Source organism: Canis lupus, chromosome 20 (genome assembly GCF_011100685.1).
Source record: "Canis lupus familiaris isolate Mischka breed German Shepherd chromosome 20, alternate assembly UU_Cfam_GSD_1.0, whole genome shotgun sequence".
Lineage (NCBI taxonomy): Eukaryota > Metazoa > Chordata > Mammalia > Carnivora > Canidae > Canis > Canis lupus.
In genome coordinates this window covers 2,943,897-2,966,404 of record NC_049241.1, presented here as the reverse complement: position 1 = coordinate 2,966,404, position 22,508 = coordinate 2,943,897, and the positions used below count along the sequence as shown (strand labels likewise).

Here is a 22,508-nt window from a genome sequence, read left to right as displayed (position 1 = left end):
TCTACTCCTACACCCCCTCATGCTCTCAAATAAAAAGCATTAAAAAAAATAAAATAAAATCTTGGGGTGCCTCGCTGGCTCAGTCCAAGGAGTGTGCAACCTGATCTTGGGGTCAGGAGTTCGAGCCCCATGTAAGGTGTAGAGGTTAAACTTTTAAAAATTTATTAAAATCCTTAGGAAGTTACAGGATTGAAACATCACCAAAGTAGAAAAAAATTTAAAGTCATCAATAAAACTTTAAACTATTATATCGGTAGTGTTTGTGTTTCAAATTCTCAAAGCCAAATTAAATTTCTAATCAAAACTTAAATTTAGGGCAGCCCAGGTGGCTCAGCGGTTTAGCGCCTTCAGCCCAGGGTGTGATCCTGGAGTTCCGGGATCGAGTCCCACGTCAGGCTCTCTGCATGGAGCCTGCTTCTCCCTCTGCCTGTGTCTCTGCCTCTCTCTCTCTCTCTCTCTCTCTCTCTGTCCCTCATGAATAAATAAAACCTTTAAAAAAATTTAAATTTAGGGCAGCCCCGGTGGCGCAGCGGTTTAGCGCCACCTGCAACCTGGGGTGTGATCCTGGAGACCAGGATCGAGTCCCACGTCAGGCTCCTGGCATGGAGCCTGCTTCTCCCTCTGCCTGTGTCTCTGCCCCTCTCTCTCTCTCTGAATAAATAAATCTTTAAAAGTAAATAAATAAAAATAAAAAATTTAAATTTAGAACAAATTTAGAATCAAGACCTAAGTGCATAAGAAAAACTGATTTTCAAAATCTTCCTCAGGTTTAACAGAGTAGGCATTACACAAAAAATAGCAGGCTGCTCCTCCATGCAACAAAGCATTAGCGAATCTCTTAATCAAGAGGAGCCAAGTAGGGATGTGTGGCTCAGGGCATGATCCCAGGACCCTGGGATGAAGTCCCATATCAGGCTCCTGACAGGGAGTCTGCCTCTCTGTCTCTTATTTTTTTTGTCCTGAGGGACATGAGCTCCTTAGCAGTTCTCTATGGCACCACCTCCTCCATCTCCCAACATACCAGCTTCATTCATATCACCATCTACTGCCTTCCAAGGCTCTGGAGTCATTGGCATGCATTTAAGATGTCCCTGAACTGGTTCAACCAGGCCTTGAGACTTGCCAAACATACTAAGAAGTATTCTTCCCAGGTAGCATACAAACCAGATGGTGGTACTGTAGGAGTTTGCATAAAACAGTAAGTACCATTTATTATTCCATAAGTGGTACACCCTTTATGAATGATGTCTCATGAAATTTCTCTTAGTGATCTTGCAAAATACTTTTTTTTTTTCACTTTACAGATGAGGAAACTGGAGTTTAGAGCAAGCTGTTTCAAATATAAACTAAAAACTGACTTGGAGCAGATTCCAGTGAAGTCTGACACCGCAGCCCATACTGGTTGCATGATGCCACGATCTCAAAAATGTGCAAAGCCCTGCAGCTAAAATCAGGTTTAAGGCCCAGGTACTGCAGTACCAATATACCTTGGGTGACAAAGTGCAAGGTAACTTGGCCAGCTTTTAGAAGTCACACACATTAATTTCTGGGGTATTCTATCCTGGGCTTGCTTGCTTTTTTACCACTGAGACACCCAGGCACCTTCAATAATTGTTCTTTATGACTGAAGTATTAGTGGAGTATATGTATCATCCATGGCTGTTAAAACCATGTGGTGCAAGGCTGATAGAAGACTTTATAACATAGAAAACATTGAAGTCACCTGAATCTACTAATCCAGCTTAATATCACCATAAGTTAAGGCAATATGACATGTACTTCCTGATATAATCCAACAGGAAGTACACGGCACCCTGCATGATATATCTAGCCTAAAAAAATTTTAAATATAATCAAGCTCCTAGACCTGACTACCACTAAATTCTGGGAGATAAAACCATATTAAACAATACTAAAGGTATACAATCAGCCAAATGCAGGTCATTAGGAATTCAATTTTTTTTTTTTCCCAAAAAGGACAGGCAATGCTCACAGATTTAAGAGACATTACCAAATGCAATGTATATGGAGTATTTGGATCCTGATCCAACAAACCAACCAGCAAAAATTAAAATGAAACCAAATGGAAATTCGTGTTTCCTCTGTACATTATCACTTATCATTTTGCAAATATTCCAAGGCATTTTATCTGATTCACAAACCTAATGGAGCAATTTTGTAAAGTCGACATAAACTTGGTAACTAGGATAATTGTGATCTAATTCTGAAAACTGGCACAAAAACCACTAGAGTGAATTGGCTTTTTCCTCGATTCACCATAGAGAATCAGCAAAGGTTGAAAAATCCATGACAAGTGAGTTTTTGCTTCTGCTTCAGCCCTCAGCTGTATGGTTACAAATCTAAAAAACAAAAATCTTGCCTCTAAATTTTTGTCCTACTTAGGAAAAAAAAAAAAAAAGATCTGTGACTATAAGCTCTGACCTCTTAACATACCTGTTCAGATTCCATGTGGAAACTATCATCCAAAAACATTAGCAGACAAGCAAACGGCCATAGCCTGCAGAAGAGTGTCACCTCATCTCTTACACCACATAATTTGCAAATATAGTTTCTAATTTTCCAAATTAAAAATACTTGCAAGCACTGAATGAATGCCCATTCCTCTAAGGAGCTTTATACCTAAACCAGCCCCAGATCTTCTGACTTTGAACCATTCAACCAGGTATAATCAATTCTTGATTAGAAGGCTAAGAGAGCTCCCAGTATGTAATAAGGCTGCTTCATAAATGGCAGGTGTGTCAGCTAAGCATCAAGTGCCATTTGGATGAATCTCTGTGGCCTGACCCAGGAAGTACAAATGTAGTAGGCAGAAGGACTGGATGCAGTTCCCCAGGAGAATGGGGTCCCCGGTTCTAGAACACTTGCATCCAATTTAAGTAGAGGTCCCATTGTAATAAATCTTCTCCAGTGACCTTCATTATTGGGGGCACAAGAGGGTAAGCTAATTGCAACTAAGAATACTTGAAATGAACCTAAGGGAAAAGGATGGTTACTCTGTAAAGGCAAAGCAATGAAGCAGCCATACTTCTGAAACAAGTCCATCTCAGTCAAGCGAAAAAATTCGCTGAGTAATGAACTATCTGCCACCAAATTATTTTTGCCTAAGTTTGGTCACCTAGCAATGCTATCTGGGGAGACAAGAGTAGTTAAGCCCCAGGCCCTAGTTGGTGGGCCATGCTGCAAAGTAACTTCAATGAAAAATTCAATGCCGAAAACCAAGAACCACAATTGCAGGAAGAAAAAAGACCAGGAACAATCAAGACTAAAATGTACCCACACTAAACAGAATTACCTTCATCTCCTCAGACCCATTTAAGAAAGGATGTTTTTAGAAGCAAAATCCAAGTAAAAGTCAAAAAAGATAGGCTTTTTTTTTTTTTTTAGCCTTGTTATTTTTAAGAAAACACTATCACTATCCTTGCATGCAGATATGTACCAGCAACCTTAGGAGGTAAGATACCATATAGCTTGCTATCAACATATTTAATAAGGGGCGCCTGGATAGCTCAGTTGGTTAAGCATCTAATCTGCCTTTGGCTCAGGTCATGATCCTCAAGTCCTGGGATGGAGCCCCACATTGGGTCCTAAGCCGGGAGCCTGCTTCTTCTCCCTTTCCCTCTGCCGCTCCTCCTGCTTGTGCTATCAAATAAAATCTCAAAAAAAAAAAATTTACTGTAAGATTACAGATAACACCTAAGTTCCATGTAAAGATTTGTTGTGGGGTTGAATATAGATGGATACGAAGCAGTTTATGCATAATGAATGTTCTTTCCATCCTAAAGCAAAAAAGTATAATTACATGTAAACCACTATCTTAACATAAGCACAGTACTGTGTTTTCAAATTCCAACAGCACCACTGTGGCTATGACCTTCGGTTACTTACACCAATGGTTTTCAATCCAGTGGTACCCGAAAATCATCTGGAAGCTTAAAAATACTGATAGCTCAGACCCACCCAAATTAAAGCCAAATGCCTAAATGTCTAATTCTAAAGGTTAGCCATGAGGCTGTTGCTAATAAGATTCATGCTTCTCCACTGCTTCAGCAGTTACTTGCTTTTCACATCAAGCACAGAAGACTCACAACAGGAGCCCCCAATACTTTAGGTTACACACAGGAAATGCAATTATCTAATGCTTACTATGACATACCAGAGTCCACCACAAAAACATGCCCCAAACCTTTTTAAAGAATTTTCAATATCATGGAAGTTTAACTTAGATTATCATAACAAATACTGTTACATATTAGGGCAAACACATCCAAAATAGAAAATAAGAGACCGGGGGCAGGGGATACTGGGTGGCTCAAGTTGTGATCCTGGGATCCTGGGATTGAGCCGCTTGTCCAGCTCCCTGCTCAGGGAGGAGTCTGAGATTCTCCCTCTCTCCCCCTTCCACTTGGTTCACCCTAAATATTTAATGAAGTTTCAAAGCAAGGATACACAGACCCCTGAAATTAACATTTTTTAAAGATTTTATTTATTTATTCATAATAGACATAGAGAGAGAGGCAGAGGGAAAAGCAGGCTCCATGCCGGGAGTCCGACGCGGGACTCAATCCTGGGACTCCAGGATCGCGCCCTGGACCAAAGGCAGGTGCTAAACCACTGAGCCACCAGGGATCCCCTGAAATTAACATTTTAAAATAGTACTTGATACTATAGCTTTGCCATGCGTATCAAAGTTAGATGGAATGTTCAATTTGAATGTTTGAAAGTGAGCGCATGTGCTTCTGTGTGTCTGCACAAGCAGGGTGGGATGGGGCAAAGGAAGAGGGAGAGAACTTAGGCAGGCTCCACACCCAGTGCAGAGGATGAGGAAGGGCTCAATCTCACAACCCTAAGATCATGACCTGAGCTGAAATCGAGTCAGATGCTTAACCAATTGAGCCACCCCACCCCAGCACACCTCAATTTGAATGTCAATAATGTAAGCTTTCGGGGATCCCTGTGTGGCGCAGTGGTTTAGCGCCTGCCTTTGGCCCAGGGCGCGATCCTGGAGACCCGGGATGGAATCCCACGTCAGGCTCCCGGTGCATGGAGCCTGCTTCTCCCTCTGCCTGTGTCTCTGCTTCTCTCTCTCTCTGTGTGACTATCATAAATAAATAAATAATTCATTAGGAATTTTAAAAAAATGTAAGCTTTCTACCTCCCTCCAGCCACTACACTTGCCAAAGAAAATGTTTCATGCTCTCCTCTTAGAAAACCAGTGTCTGACCCCAAACTCTAGAATTGCTCTTAAAAAGTTTTCCCGAACGTATTAAAAAAAATCAAAATAACTCTAGTGCAAAAGCTACAATCTTCCAACCTATAACCTACAATCTTTCAAAGGACTATATATGTTTGTTTTCTAAGTTTTCCCACAACTTCAGCAGAAATCTAACTATATCAAGAAAACCAATTTTTCTCATGTGTTTTTAGTGAAACATTTATAAAGAACCTATGCTTAGGGATACACTGTTACCACTCTAGCTATAACCTGGCTTTGCTGAAACCAGTGGAATTACATTCTACATCCTCAGCTATTGCTAACAAATTTAAGAACCCAAAGCAACAGCTACACAAGGAACAATAAATGCTAAAAGCATTAAGTGGAAAAAAAAAAAAAAGCATTAAGTGGATACTGGGAGTGGAGACTGACTTACTAAATTTTTCAAGGGAAATACCTGTAACTACAATGAAAATACAAAATTGTCTTAAATGATCAAGTTCTGTATCAAAAATAAAACTGACGGGAATCCCTGGGTGGCTCAGCGGGTTAGTGCCTGCCTTCGGCCCAGGGCATGATTCTGGAGTCCCAGGATCAAGTCCCACATCGGGCTCCCTGCATGGAACCTGCTTCTCCCTCTGCCTGTGTCTCTGCCTCTCTCTCTAGGTCTCTCATGAATAAATAAATAAAATCTTAAAAAAAAAAAAAAAACTGATGAAAACAAGCTCAAGGGGAACCTAATAATCAGGCCTCTAGACCAGGAAGTAAGTGAACATCAGGAAGAAAAAACAATCAGTAAATATAGGACATTCAAAAAAACTGCTCTGGGCACTTAAAAAAAAAAAAAAATCAATGTTATGAGGGGGAAAGTGGGGAAGTTTTAGGTTAAGAGAGACCAAGGAAACCTATACCCCAAATGCAATGACAAACCCTGGCTGGATACCAGTTTGGAAAACTGGGCAATGTTAAAATTTTGGTACAATTCAGTAGAATTGTAATATTCTATTCTAGTCACTACTTGAATATTACGTTAGGTATCAGATGGTACTAAGGAAATTAGGTAAAATTTTCTAAGTATGATAATAGATTGTGATCCTGGTATCTTAATTCTTAGGACATGCATACAAAAATGAAGATGCTTTTGCCACTTCAGGTCTACAACTTATTTTCAAATGGCTCAGTAACAAACGTTTGCTGTTAGGTGGAGAATACACTCAAGTGTTCACTGTACTATTTTTGTTTTTAAACATAAGCTCTGGGATGCCTGGGTGGCTCAGTGGTTGAGTGTCCGCCTTCGGCTCTGGATCTGAGATGAGTCCCACACCAGGATCCTGCCTGCCTCTCTCTCTCCCTCTGTGTCTCTCATGAATAAATAAAATCTTAAAAAAAATAAAATAAAATAAACATAAGTTCTAAGCCCAATGTGGGGTTTTGAACTCAGGACCACAAGATCAACAGTCGCATGCTCTGAGCCAGCCAAGCACCCCTCAATGTATAGATCGTTCTAACTATTCTTTTTATCTTTTTAAAAAGATTATTTATGAGAGACAGAGAGAGGGGCAGACACAGGCAGAGGGGGAAGCAGGCTCCTCACAGGGAGCCTGATGTGGGACTCGATCCTGGATCCCGGGATCATGACCTGAGCTGAAGGCAGGTGCCCAACCCCTGAGCTACCCAGGTGTCCCTCTCTTAACTGTTCTTTATGGAATTTTTCAAAATAAGTTTGCAGGCAAGAACTCCATCTGACCCATTCAAGTCACTGATGAAGCAGCTTTAAGAGGCTGAGGAGAAACAGCTAAAGTACGCAAAAAGGCAGCAAAACTTAAGGATGCAAAGATGAAAATTTGTTGACAATGCAAAATTCATTGTAGCACCTCCATTCACCTTTTCATCATCCCCTCAATCCTTGTCACAAGAGAAATACTTGCCCATTTATCTAGCTTGCAGGGACAGGAATCTTAGCAGATATCACAGAAACATGGGATTGGTTTCTTACCCAAAGCTGAAAGCTGCTAAACCCCAAACAAACCTCACTTTTGACAGAACCATTCACCTATCAAGGCAATGCTACTTACTATCTGAAAAATTTTTGAAAATTTGCTTAAAACCAAGTCTTAACGGGGCACTTGGGTGGCTCAGTTGGCTGGGCATCTGACTCTTTCAGGTCAAGTCATGATCTCAAGGTCCTGGGATTAAGCCCAGCATCAAGCAACACACTTAACAGGGAATCTCTTTGAGGATTCTCTCCTTCTGCCCCACTCCAATAAAAAAATAAATCTTAAAAAAAAAAAAAATTGCCACAGTAACTGCTCACTGGCTCTCAGCAATTAGCCTGAATTCCCTAGAATACACATATTTTCACGTTGTACTTGCTCAGTAATCAAGGTCAATACAATCAAATGCAACCTTATGAAAGAACACTTATGTGGCCTGTGAATAGGCTCTCAGTTATGTGTATCAAAGGGCTTGAAACAAAAGGCTGTTAGGTACTACAAATGCAGCACAAGGAACAGTTGTGTGAAGCAAAGCAGTTCTAAATATCTCACTCATTAGGTTTTCCAAGTTGAGGCTGGAAACCTTGGGGGAAAATAACCACATGTACGCTACCCCCAAACCTGAATCTGACTACATTTAACAGTGATGCCTTTGAAAATAGGTCTTCTCTTATGCTGTTTTGTATTTATAGGAGAAACAAAATTATCAAGATATTTAACATGCTTAGTTAACATCTGACACATACCATTTGCTTAATACAAATATCAAATGATAAAGGAACTTGTTAACAAGTATTCATGAGGAAAAAGAACATTTTATGACCTCACACCTTTTTTTTTTTTTTTTGCCTGCTTTTCACTATTAATTTGACAAAGTAGGGATGTCTGGGTGGGTCAGCGGTTGAGCACGTCTGTCTTTGACTCAGGGCGTGATCTTGGAGTACTGGGATCGGGTTCCACATCGGGCTCCCTATAGGGAGCCTGCTTCTCCCTCTGCCTGGGTCTCTGCTTCTCTTTTTCTGTCTCTCTCATGAATAAATAAATTTAAAATCTTAAAAAAAAAAAAAAAAGAAGAAGAAAACCTTTCCTTAAAAAAAGAATTGACAAAGTAGGAATTGGCACAGCACAGTTGAGACACCAACGTCTTAACCCTGCAATGGTATAGATCACAAATTGACCAGACTACATAAGGATGAAAAACCCAGTATATCCGATGTGAATGAATCACATGGCAGTGAAAAGGTACAAAAAAATTAAACTAAGTCAGGAAAGCATAGCCACTAACTATAGAGTGAGTATGGGGGGGTGGGGTGTCAAAAAAAGAGGACATAGGGTGGGAGGGATTCTTGAAGTAGGTTCTAGACCCTAGGTAGCTGTACATTTTTCAAGCAAGTTTCCACTAACTCATGAATAAAGTGAATTCATTCATTAATCCAAGTGATTTCTAAGTTCCATCCCGACTTCAGAACAAATCCTGGAAAAACACGCAATCTAACATCTCAGAACCTTGTGAAGCCCAAGAAAAATATTAAATGCTAAAATATAATAATGGCAATCAAGAATGAACACAGAGCTAAAGGGCAGCATTATAATGGGTTACAAAGAGACTTAAATTTTTTGTATCCCTGCAAAATGGGACACCAAAGTATCTAATGGCTATGCTTCCTTAAAATAGCTATTTTACATTACTGAAGACATGACTGAGTTAGTACATAAAGAAAAGTCCAAACTGTCAGCTTTTAGTCCTCCACATTCCCCTCTTTAATATGGCATTTTGCACTATATACATTAATGAAAATTTGAAACAAACAAAAAGAACTTTAGTCAAACTCCCCTTCCTCCTCCAGCTTTATTGGATAGTTTAAAATTACATTTCTATTTTCTAGGACTTCAGTTGCTTTTTCCATCTGACTTTTAAAAACTGATTACAGCAAATGAAACACAGTTGTCTAAGTGATATAGTATACAAAAATAACATCTTGATTTCTGTGAAAATGCATTTCTCTGCAATTCCTGAATAACTCCAAATTATGCTAACTCTGAGCATAGATGTTTACTCTGGGTTTTAGATTTAGACTTTGAAAAAAATGTGTTCTAAACCTTTGCCATCACCTTATGCATATCCAGCATCAACGCTGTGAAGTTGTTCCTGTTTAGGCCTTTATCCCGATTTTTCTCGCACAGCCATTAACACACATCTTTTTATTTTGTTTACTCCCACTCAACTGTATGTTCTATGTAGGGCCTGATACAGATGTTACTTGATGTTATTTAATAGCTACTGAGGTCAGACAATCCAAGGCCATCATTATGCTAAAATTAAAGTTGTTTATGGAAGCTCATAAATACTTCCAGAATTGGTTTTACCTCCTACATGGGAACATATCCAAGAAACCCAGAACGGGCTTACTGGTCTGACTCAACTCTTCCCATTCATCAATCCCTATTCACCAGTGGCGCGGAAAGGGGGTTCTTTAACAAAGCATTATACATAACACCTCTACCAAACTAAACATAAACTTTTTTTTTTTTGTAGTTAAATGCAGAAAGTCGGTTTTTTTTTTTTCCACCCCTTTCCTCCTTTTACACGGCAAGTAAAGCTCACTGGCCTGGGAGTAGCCTCTATCTGCCAACCTTTGGCCAGTGAAGAGGATTCAGAGAAAATAATACAACCATCAATCAGAAAAAGGAGGGGCGACAAAGGAAAATAATTAAGCTGTGGCTTCAATCGTGCATTCCCGTGCAAGGTGCCCTGACTCGCCACAGCGGTAACAGTTGACTTCACTTGTCTTGCTGCAATTGATGGCTACGTGACCAGTTTCACCACACCTAAAAAAAAAAAAAAAAAAAGAAAGAGGGACAGTGAGTTTTCACAATGTCCCCAGAAAACATAAAGCCGCACTGAAACAATAGTAACTGTAGAAACAGTAGTAACTGGGTAACAAATGCAATGATCAGTGAAGCAATGCTTTTTTCCCCTCAGGACAGTCTCATTAACCCCTCCACTAAGAGCAGGAAGGAGGAATTAAGTAACAAAGTACTCAATTGTGCAGACTAAGCCATAAAATTAAAATTTTTACCCCAAGAGATCCACTAACATCAAAACACTAAAAATAGGGGCTCCTGGGTGGCTCAGTGTAGCAGCCAACTCCTGATTCTGGCTCAGGTCATGATCTCAGGGTCATGAGATGGAGCCCTGCAATCCAGACCCACTTTTGTACTGGGTATGGAACCTGCTTTAGATTCTCTCTCCCTCCCACTGCAAACACTAATAACATTGGCCAATACATACCTTTCTCTTTAAGTTTTTTTTTTTTTTTTAATTTATTTATTCATGAGACACAGGAAGAGGGAGAAGCAGGCTCCATGCAGGGAGTCCGATGTGGGACTCAACCCTGGGACTCCAGGATCATGCCCTGAGCCGAAGGCAGATGCTTAACCGCTGAGCCACCCAGGAATCTTTCTTAAGTTTTATTTTAAGTAATCCCTACCCTCAGCATGAGGCTCAAAATCACGTCCCTGAGATCAAGGGTCGCACTCTCTGCTGACTGAGTCAGCCAGGCGCCCCAAGATGTTGTACCTTTATACAAATTAATCCTTAAGATTTCACTGGTATTTACCAAATTTTACAGCTTAAATATGTACATTTTATCTTATGTCACATCCACAAGGATTTCAGGTTGTAGGACAAAAAATTTGTATATGTGAATTATTTATAGTTTTCTACAATGTCTCTGAAAACTCCGAAGTACAGCATTAACATTCTTATTTTTAAAATATTAAAAATTCGGGATCCCTGGGTGGCGCAGTGGTTTGGCGCCTGCCTTTGGCCCAGGGCGCGATCCTGGAGACCCGGGATCGAATCCCACGTCGGGCTCCTGGTGCATGGAGCCTGCTTCTCCCTCTGCCTGTGTCTCTGCCTCTCTCTCTCTCTCTCTGTGACTATCATAAAAAAATAAATAAATAAAAATAAAATATTAAAAATTCCAAAGCTGTGTAAGTTTTTCAGCTGTCATAAGCCACAAACCATGACTGGCAAAATAGTAACTGATGTATAGACAAACTGCTGGTTATATATGCTGAAAATCAGTATCATCTGGTCAAAACGAACTTCCACTGAATACTGGTCCACAAAGTCCATTTATAGCTAATTCACCTCTAAAATAATCTCTGCCATGAGCCTTCCTCCAGCCAACACCCTAACAACTTACCTATAGCACTTCACTTTGGTGCAGTCTTTTTGAATGTGTCCAAATTCTCCACAAGAATAGCACTTCTGCTCATCAGCATGGTCACAGTCACGAGCCAGATGGCCTGGTTTGCCACAGTTGTAGCAGCATTGCTCCCGCTCTCTCTTGGGCTCCTTGCAGTCCTTGGCGATGTGGCCACCTCTACCGCAGTTATAGCAGGCTTCAACAATAAGGAAAAGAAGCAGACCAAGACTATAAAACCTTTACAAAACGTTCTTTGTTTTAAAAAGTCTTTTCCAATGCTATGTGCAGCAGTAGCACAGGCTCACCTCTCCAAGTTCTAGAAGGGTATGAAAATGAAGTGTTAAATACTTACCATCCTCTTGAAGATCACAATCCTTGGCAAGATGACCAGACTCACCACAGCGATAACAGATGTCTGGAAGAGATGAGGAAACAAACTGGAAACCTATTTTGGGCAGAAACAAAAAGAATTTGGCTAATTAGACCAGTCTTGACACTAATAGATACTGAAGCACTTCAAAATTTTTTATTCGACAAAAATACCTCTATCCGAGGTAAAACCACCTCTGCCACGGCTTCTCATTCCACGACCACGGCCTCCACCAGTAGGGCATTCCCGGGCCCAATGGCCAGATCGTCCACACTTGAAACACTCATTGCTGCTCATGGCTGCAGTTAGATCTTCGAAATATTAAAAATGACAATGTTAAACTAATTGAAATTACTTTTAGCTTTTTATTGCCCTTTTAGTGTATTTTTAGATAATTATTCTGGGGGATGAAGCTTAGCATATACCTTGCTTAGAAAAATAGCCACACAACTATGTACTTGTAGGCTTACATAACTATTAAGAAATATATTAGAAGTGAAAAAAAATGTAAAACATGTATTTTGATACAATTTGTGATTTTTTAAAAACCATTAAGACTATGGATATACAGATTAATACAAATGTTAATTCAGTTATAATGGGGTGGTAGAATTTAAAGGATTAATGCACATCCATTATTAGAAATAGTAACATATCACTCAAGGTCTAATTTGTAGACTATTTTCATGGTTACAAGCCAGTAAACTTTATTTTGGGCAACTGAAGTTATTTAATGGTCATAAAATCGGAAATAGCTCAAAACAACACAGCTGTAGTATGGACTCTAAAAGTGAGGGGTAGGTAAAGAGAAACTATTTCTAACTTTAAATCCAACAGTGTCTAGCTATACTACAACACTTGTTTGCACACTCTTTACAGCAGGTATATTATAAGAAATGCAGATAAAAATTTTCTCTAGAGAATACCGTATGGCAAAAAATATTAGAAAAACAAAAGGACACACCAAAGTGCTAATAGTATCTAAAGCACCAGGACCATTTTTTTCTTTTATTCTCTAAATTTTCCTGTAATTTTTACATTTAAAACAAGGCTACTTGGAACTTCACAATAGATTCCTTTATTGGGTATTATTTAAAAATGGGGGAGGGGGGCAAATCTCCCAATAAGTAAATGAATTTTACACTTCTTATGTAACAATCTAAAAATAAACAGGAACTATTCCTGGAATAGAATGGAATGTTGTAGGAGAAACTCCTAGGAAAGTGGTTTTTAAAAAACAAACTAGCTCAGAACAATCTAATCTTTACATTTCCACACTTCCACATCCGAATATTTTTACCCTTATTTCCAGTGTCAAGCCATGGCACACCAACTTTTTAAACTATCTTCTCAAAGCCATAAGCACTATGATCTAGCAAAAGATACTGCTTCAACTGAGTAAGACTGGATAGTGGAATTATCCAAATCAACCACAGCACCAAACTCAAATGACAGTAAAATGGACAAGGCCCCCCTCCCAATCATCCTTTCAGTAACCGGTTCATCACTAAGTTATAGAGAATCTAGTAACTAAAAATTAAGCTAAAGTTCAGTTTCAAAAGTTTCCATTGTCAAATATTCAAAAGAACTCAATACTTATCCCAAGTCTCTGCAATCAGATTCAGAGTAAGTTTTCAAAGGGATCTTTCTATCAATTCTTGCCACTTACCATATAAACACATTACCAAAAAAGGGGATGAGGGAAGTACAGGCAGGTACCTGCACAGAATACTCAAGAGTCCATAGATTCTAGGGTGCCTGGGTGACTCAGGTCATGATCTTTCGGGTTTTGGGATCAAGACCTGCATCTGAGTCTATGCTCAGCTGGGAGTCTGCTTAAGATTCTCTCCTCCCTCTCTTACCCCTCCCCCCAATTGTCTCTCAAACAAATCTTTAAAAATAGTTGTTTCAGATGCATAACGCATATTTCTAGTCAGAAGAAAAAAAGAAAACAGCCAGTGAAGATTAAAAATGTATTTTTGTAAAATAATGAGATTACATTTGCTTTCTTTTACTGGTATTAGCCTTCTAAATCATATTAAGTACTAGTTTCCACCGGAGAGAAGAGTTAGGGTAAAAAGTAATTAAAAAGTCACAGAAAAGAGGAACCCCTGGTTGGCTCAGGGTGTGATCCCAGAGTTCTGAGATCAAATCCCACATGGAGCCTACCTCTCCCTCTGCCTATGATTCTGCCTCTGTGTCTTTCATGATAAATAAATAAAATCTTAAAAAAAAAAAAATCACAGAAAAGAGTTTATAGTACTTTGTCCTCCCCTCCACCCTCATTTTCCTTTTGCACCTTCTCTAGTTTATAGCCAGACCAATTTAAGCATATTTAACTACTGATGTCAATGAGTTATTTGCAGAGAAATGATCATTTCTTTTTACAAAGTAATACAGGCAATCTGACAAGTCCTGAGTAGTTTATCACTTAATATTTAAACAAGAGGGGTGCCTGGGTAGCTCAGTTGGTTAAGCAGCTAAGTCTTTTTTTTTAAATTTAGGATAGTCAGAGTGAGAGAGAGAGAGAGAGAGAGAGAGAGGCAGAGACAGGCTCCATGCACCGGGAGCCTGATGTGGGATTCGATCCTGAGTCTCCAGGATCGCGCCCTGGGCCAAAGGCAGGCACCAAACCGCTGCGCCACCCAGGGATCCCTAAGCAGCTAAGTCTGGATTTCAGCTGAGGCATGATGTCAGGTTGAGATGAAGCCCTGCATCAGGCTCCACATTCATCAGGGCATCTGCTGAAGGTTCTCTCTCCTTGCTCCCCTCTACACTCTCAATCTTAAATTATATTATATATCTATATACACATACATATATATGAACAAGACACTTATGTTTTACAAAATACTACAGTCCTATACATTCCAAAGCTAAAGAAACGATGGTTCTAGGCAATCTTTCCTTTAGACTGCTGCTTTAAAAGGACCTTGTTTATTTAATAAAGTACAAAAGAAATGCATTATAACACATCATCATGTTTATCAGTGGAATAAAGTCAACAGGTAATTGGGTTTATTTTCAGCACAGTAATATGAATTTAAAAAACTACTTAAGGGGCAGCCCAGGTGGCTCAGTGGTTTGGCGCCGCCTTCAGCCCAGGGCGTGATCCTGGAGACCCAGATCAAGTCCCACGTCGGGCTCCCTGCATGGCACCTGCTTCTCCCTCTGCCTGTGTCTCTGCCTCTTCCTCTCTTTTAAAATCTTTAAAAAAATAAAGAACTACTTAAGAACTGATTAATCTACAGGTAGATTATTCATGAACTGTTTCTCCATTGTCTTCTCCCCCTTGGGCCAAGCCAGTCATTTAGCTATTCTATCTACATTTTCCAAGTCCCTTGTGATAGATTTATTTCTTCAGTAACATTAAACCAACCAATTCCCACAATGTTTTAGAGTCCTGCCACTTATCCTAGAAGTAGGTTCCCATCCTAATATTCATCTTATATACAAATGTATTTAGTTAAAAGATCTTTAGAGAGCTATATGCCATCTCTAAGAAAAGAAGAGGCAGTAAGGTAAGACAGCTGAGAATTATGAGTCTGTGATTCTGCCTATGACTACTCCTGGCTGGAATTTTGCCGCACTGTCCTGCCTCCGCCCTCTCCACCTGTCACAACGTTTTCCAACCTTCAACAGCCAACTCAAATGCCAACTCTTATAAAAGAATCTGACCACATCTCTCAGCCTGGAACTCTCAAAACCCATAGTTCTTTATTAGTATTTGTCTGACACTACCATATTGACTTTTATCATATTCCTTGAAGGCAGAGACCAAATAATTCACCTTTCAATCATCACAACACCCCATATAATTATCCTTTCAGTAGCAGTTATACTCAGTATTTTAACTGCTGGGGGGGGGGGGCAGCTAATAGTCATTTGTGAATGAAACAAATTGTTTCTTGTACAGACCCAACCCAATCTGACTAAGTACTAACACCACCTCAATTCTTGCTATGACAAGAATTACTGCACCATTAAAGTAACAACGTAGGAGGGCCCCCTGGCGGCTCAGTTGGTTAAGCGTCTGCCTTTGGCTCAGGTCTGATCCCAGGATCCTAGGATTGAGCCCTGCATCCGGCTCCCCCATTTCAGAAGAAGCCTGCTTCTCCTCCTCCCTCTGCCACTCCCCCAGCTGGTGCTTGCTTGCTCTCGGTCAAATAAATCTTTAAAAACGATGATAACAATAAAGTAACAACATAGGGGCACCAGGGTGGCTCAGGTGATTTGGTCATCTGCCTTCAGCTCAGGTCATGATCCTAGCATCCTTGGGATCAGGTCCAAGTACCATGTCAGACTCTCCACTCAGTGGGGAGTTTGTTCCCCCTTTCCCGCTACCCCTTCTATCCCCTTTCTCTCATAAAATCTAAAAAAAAAAAAAAAAAAGGCAAAATATTTTTAAATTATGTACTCATTTTTTAAAGATTATTCATGAGACAGAGAGAGAGAGGAGAGAGGCAAAGGGAGGAGGAGGCTCCATGCAGGGAGCCTGATGCGGGAGACTCGATCCCAGGACCACAGGATCACATCCTGAGTTGAGGGTAGACGCTCAACCGCTGAGCCACCCAGGCGTCCCAAATTATGTACTCATTGAGGATAGACTATCAATCTAAATTCAAGAATGCTTATTTTGGATTATCTAATAAAATCCTATTACTCCAAGAATTCACAATCAACTAGACCTCACTAATATGTATTTTTTTAAGATTTTATTTATTTATTCATGAGAAACAGAGAGAGAGAGAGAGAGATTGAGAGAGGCAGAGACACAGGCAGAGGGAGAAGCAGGCTCCATGCAGGGAGCCCGATGCAGGACTCGATCCCGGGTCTCCAGGCGAAATCGCTGCGCCACCGGGGCTGCCAGACCTAATATTTTATGGAATGCTACAAAACATATTTACTAATAAAGATAAAAGACAAAATGTTGTATTTTCCACTGTTGCCAGGCAGAAGGTGAGCATTTATTTTCTTCCTTTTGCTGCTTTAGCAATCATCGCTGTATCTACACTGATGTTATCATCAGACAGTAAAAAGATTTGAGGATCCTAATAGCTAAACCTGGGTTAACCACTGAACCATCTGTGCTGTTACCTCAGACACTTGAGGTCTGTCCTTATCAGGAAAGGATGATAAATTGATCTGTGATGAGAATTGTTACCAGGTGTCTTGTCCTTACCAGATGCTCAACTTAAAAAACTTTAAGGGCTTATGTCTTCTGCTTATTCTTTCCTTTCCACTCCAATTAAGTTAGATTGCTTACAGGTGGATTAGAAACACCCCCCCCCCCATGCAATGCCTACAGAACAAGTTTAAATTATTCTTTTTTTATTTTTATTTATTTATGATAGTCACACAGAGAGAGAGAGAGGCAGAGACACAGGCAGAGGGAGAAGCAGGCTCCATGCACCGGAAGCCTGACGTGGGATTCGATCCCGGGTCTCCAGAATCGTGCCCTGTGCTAAAGGCAGGCGCTAAACCGCTGCGCCACCCAGGGATCCCTACAGAACAAGTTTAGAAGAGGGCAACTGCTTATACTCAAGTTTCCCATCTCATAAAGTCTACTTCCTGAGTGGACTGGAGAAGAGGTAAGAAAAATGGGTGAATGCCAAATGATTTCATATTTGCAACAACAGACATCAGGTATGTTTCCACTTCATTTTTTGTCTACCAAATTTGCATGACACAAACCACACAAAGAAATGTAGGAACACAGGGCATGCCAGGCAGCAGTAAGGCAGTCAAGATACTGCTTGAAAATTTACTGAGAGGGCCAGTATATAATTAAGAGTCTATTTTATACTCATCTAGGATTAAATCCTAGAATTGATACCAAAACATTATTGGTTATACTAACTTGTCTTCATCAATGTAATTTTTCCACATTTTTTGATACTAAGAGCAAAGCCAGTAAACTACTTAAATTTTTTTATTTTTTTTTATTTTTTTTTTATTTAATTTATGATAGTCATACAGAGAGAGAGAGAGAGAGAGAGGCAGAGACACAGGCAGAGGGAGAAGCAGGCTCCATGCACCGGGAGCCCGATGTGGGATTCGATCCTGGGTCTCCAGGATCGCGCCCTGGGCCAAAGGCAGGCGCCAAACCGCTGCGCCACCCAGGGTTCCCCTTAAATCTTTTTTTTAATAATAAATTTATTTTTTATTGGTGTTCAATTTGCCAACATACAGAATAACACCCAGTGCTCATCCCGTCAAGTGCCCCCCTCAGTGCCCGTCACCCATTCACCCCCACCCAAACCACTTAAATCTTAACAGGTCACTGACAAGACTAACAATGGGAGTTCCAATGAATAGAAAGCCCTAACTCTTTAGGGCTTTAAATAAATAGTGACAGGCAAGTGTAGGGGGTCGTGGGAACAAAGTTATGATATGGATCTGGCTATCTTTATTGTTTTATATGGCTTTCCTAATATAGATAATGTGTATTTACTGTATTTTTCTAGTTATTTCCCTCAAGTTTAGGGTTATCCCTGACTCCTCCACATTGCTGACCTAACTACATCCAGACCATAGGAGAGATTTTGCCCCCTGAATGTACTTACTCATCATGATGCTGTAATAAATCAGTTTAGTGTTCCAACATGGTCCTAAAACACTTCAGACTGTTTTAAGATAAATAAAAAAACTACAGACAGGAGGGAAGGAAGCAAGTTACACTGTACATTACTTGCATTCGGACCAGAATAATGGAGACCACAGTGTAATACTGGAACAATTCTGGGTTCTTATCCTGGCTCCTGCCATAATTACCCCCCCCCCAAAGAGATTTAATTTAATAGCTATCTAGTATGACTCAAAGGTTAATAAACGTATTATCTATAATCCTTACAACCCTGCAAGTTATGTATTCTTGTCCCCATTTTACTGATAAAAAAAAAAGTCTCAGATCTTCAGTCTCCTTAACTTCCTTTTTTATTTATTTTTTTAAAGATTTTATTTATTTACTCATAGAGACACACAGAGAGAGACAGACAGAGACACAAGCAGGCTCCACGCAGAGAGCCCCACGTGGGACTCGATCCTGGGTGTCCAGGATCACAACCGGGGCTGCAGGCGGCGCTAAACCGCTGTGCCACCAGGGCTGCCCAGATCTGAGACTTTGAAAAACACATTAGTTTTCAATGTAAAAAGTCTTTGTTCTCTTTAGATAAATCGAAACTAGAACTGATAAACTTTTTAAAAATCCACAGCCATATATAAACTTATTCACAGTATACCACCATACAGCTTTCCTGAATTTTAAGCCAAGATAGATTTTCTTAACTTTCTCTGTGGTAAGTACTTAAGAGTGTCACCACAGATCCAAACACTGGCTATCTGATTCCACTAGTTAATAGCCTCATTTGTAATTATGGAGTCACTGCAGCTGATCACTATACTACACTCTCATACTACTGATTAATAGAGTCCATCTACTTACAACTTGCATTTTGGGTGGTCACAAGCTCTCATTTTATTACTCCAGCAGTTTTTTACAACATGAAAATGGTGCACAATTTACCGGAATTCTCATTATTATGCTCTTACTGCGGCAGCATCAGACACTGCCAGAATAGGAGTTCTATTAAAGTGAGACAGTAGGGAAAGAGCATTCTCCACATAGCAGGCCAGGATGCCTTGGCATCAGTCTTCTGGCTCTCCACTTAACTGTCAGAAGGCTAGGAAGAAAAAAGCAGCCAACAATTTTTTAAAACTCTCACTCCTGCAAGAAAAAGCAAAATCTCTCTTGTGGTCAAGTGCTTAGCCAACAGACCAATCATTCCAATTAGTCAAACTGTGGTTCTATTGCTTTTAAGTACCAATTTGATAACTTCCCATTTGTACCATATTTTCATTAGATTTTAAAAGGGACAGATACCCCAAAAAGTCATATAGCCATTTGCAAAACCCATTAATAATACCTTAAGGAAGAGGTTACTCTGCCTGTTCCAGTTGTTCAAATGCTAGTGTAATAAATGCCCTTTGGTCTTCTATTGATCTGGCTCAGAGTATTTTTTACGGACTCCATATTTGTTTGAAATATATTACCTCTCATCATCAGTATGAAACGCGGATATTTAGCTTGCCAGGACTTACCCAAGTTTTCTAATGTGACATATGCAGATAAGTACACAAACATATATTGTTAGTTTAAGAAAAAAACGGTTGCCGACAACTGCGATCTGGAAAAAATTTTAAGTCCTTAATTCAGCCCCAGGGAATCTAATAAATTATTCCTTTTTTATTCCAGTACAGAGAGCTCCTTGTAGACAAGAATCAGGCTCAACAAGCTAAACACAGCATGTACCTATGAACGTGGCATTTTGTAGGGGTTTGATTAAACCAGGATCAGAGTAATTTTTAAGCATTCGAGAAGGACTGCTTTGCAGAAGAAGAAAAAAATCTAAGATGTAGGAATTTCATTTCATTCATCTTTTAAGAACCCTCAAAATCGTATATGCAATTTATAGTGCTTGAGCAAAAAGAGTAACAAGTTGCTATCTTAGTTAAGATAACATGTCCATGCAGAAAGTAACTGGTTATGTTCCAAAAATTGGATCAAACAACAGGAAAGGAGAAACAGGTTTTTTAAAAAACTTGAATAATTTGGGGTAGGAGGATGTAAATTAATCTCCCTTTACCTTAAAAGAAACGAGTAATCCAGACTCTTGGGCTTCTTACTCTTTCTGGATAATGACTGAAACACACTATCCCAAGTCACAGAGGGCTACTGAGCAGTATTTTCTTTTTCTAAGACCTCGGAGACCAGATGTATCGACTTCCTTTGGAAGTGCCCTGTGGCTGAGGCCATGTGGTTAACATGTGGCAACAAGCATAAGCCTTACCCATAATAAAATCAACACCCAAAACCAAATGTGGGCAATTATGTCGTCCTAAAATAGGCTTGCACATTTGGAATATCTAGATGGGGACTGGCTCATTAACTTCAGGTCTCATTTTTAGATTAAGTTGTACCCGTTTAATTAATCCAAGAAATGACTGGATTTCGTTGATTCACGGAAAGCCAGTCCTATCTGCCTCTTTTCGAGTTACACTGTCAAGAGAAGTAACTCAACATTTGAACCACCGTAAGAACTCAAGAATCGGAAAGCTACCAAGTACGCAGAGTACGAATTTCGAGGCTTCGCAGGCCTGCAGGCGGAGTATCCCACCGCCCTAGGACCAGCGCGCCTTCAGGACCCTTGGCACATGGCCCGCCGGGCCCCCGACCCCAGCACATGGCCTGCAGAAACACCCCCGACCCTCCCCACCCGCAGCCTCCCCCCAGTAAGTTCCCGCCAAATCGCCCCTCCGTCCCGCACCCGCGACCCCCGAGGTCTCAGGGCTTCGGTCCCAAGGGCGCACGGCCCGGGCCGCCGTCGCTTGAGGCCGCGGCCTGGGGCGCGGCCCGGCCCTGGGAGAGGCCCCGAGGCCCGGCGGCCCGGCTTCCCAAGACGGAAGGAAGGGCGGCGGGGTCGCCCGACTGCGGCAGCCCGGAAACCTGGGCCCGGGACGGCTGCAGCAGCCGAGTTTCCCGCCTGACGCAGCAGCAGAGCAGGCCAGAGCGCGGCCGCCATCGCCGCCGAGCCGCTCCCAACCTCTCCGTCCGCCTCGGCCACCGCCCGCCCCGCGGATGCCCCCCGCCCCCAGGCCCTGCTCCGGGCCCTCACCTTCGGCGTCTGAGCGGGTCCGCAGCGGCGGAGACTCGGACGCGGGCCCGGGGAAGGCGGCTCACAAGGTAGCGGCTGTTTATTTTCAGGGTCCTTGCCTGCGCCACACGCGGGTCTGCACACGGCCCCACACACGCCGCTGCGCACGGCTCTCCTCCGCCTCGCCCACGCGGCCAATCAGCACGCGGAGTTCCGGCGTCCAATCAGAGCCGCCCCGAGGAGGGCCGCCCAGCTTGAGCGCGGCGCGGCGTGGGGCGGGCCTCGGCCTCCGCGCGCCGCGGCCTTTCCCGCCGTGCCCCGCGCGCGGCCTTTCCCGCCCGGAACCGCCGGCCCCGACCCTATTCCTGGCCGCTCCCCCCGCCGGGGAACTTGGGTCGTCCGGGCCTTGGTGGTCTCTCGCGGCAGCGGGCGCCGAGGGGTGCCAGAGGGCAGGTCTTCGTGAAGTGGCTGTGATTAGCGTGGGGTCAGGGAAAATTCCGGTCCCTTCTGGGGCTCAGGAGAAGCGCTTGCCCCCAAGCTTCTGGCTCTGACTGGCTTTACGAGCTCGGCCCCGGTTCCTAGAGCTCGTCAGTTGGTTCCCGGTTTCTAATCCGCACATCCCAATTCGGGGGAAAGTCGCAGCTCCAAGTAACAAGTTACTGTGGCCATGGGTCCCGGCCCCGAGTTTTGGTTTGGTTTTTTTTTTTTTTTTTTTTTTTATTCATTTATGATAGGCACACACAGAGAGAGAGAGAGGCAGAGACACAGGCAGAGGGAGAAGCAGGCTCCATGCACCGGGAGCCCGACGTGGGACTCGATCCCGGGTCTCCAGGATCGCGCCCCGGGCCAAAGGCAGGCGCTAAACCGCTGCGCCACCCAGGGATCCCTGGTTTGGTTTTTGTGTGACCCAGGCAGAGCCTGGAATGGCCGCTGCTTACACCTCTTAACGGTAGACCCTCACCGCCGCGCCCTAGGACCATGTGCGCCCCAAATGTCCCAGATGAGGGATGGGACCTGCCCTGCGGAGTGTGTGAAGATGGCGGA

General features: G+C 41.9%; 1 protein-coding gene across 2 annotated transcripts; it reads right to left on the bottom strand.

The window, feature by feature from the left end:
* Window positions 1-8,964: 8,964 nt before the first annotated feature.
* On the bottom strand, window positions 8,965-21,650 carry CNBP (CCHC-type zinc finger nucleic acid binding protein). 2 transcript variants are annotated; one of them, NM_001252264.1, is made up of 5 exons: window positions 21,486-21,650; window positions 11,985-12,122; window positions 11,794-11,886; window positions 11,439-11,637; window positions 8,965-10,056 (listed from the first exon to the last, which is right to left on the bottom strand). In NM_001252264.1, exons 2-5 carry the CDS (start codon window positions 12,106-12,108, stop codon window positions 9,939-9,941), a joined length of 534 nt encoding a protein of 177 aa, NP_001239193.1. In that variant the 5' UTR covers window positions 12,109-12,122; window positions 21,486-21,650; the 3' UTR covers window positions 8,965-9,938. The 2 variants fall into 2 exon arrangements, with proteins under 2 accessions (NP_001239193.1, NP_001239194.1); NM_001252265.1 differs by having other exon boundaries at window positions 12,006-12,122.
* Between the last annotated feature and the right edge of the window lie 858 nt (window positions 21,651-22,508).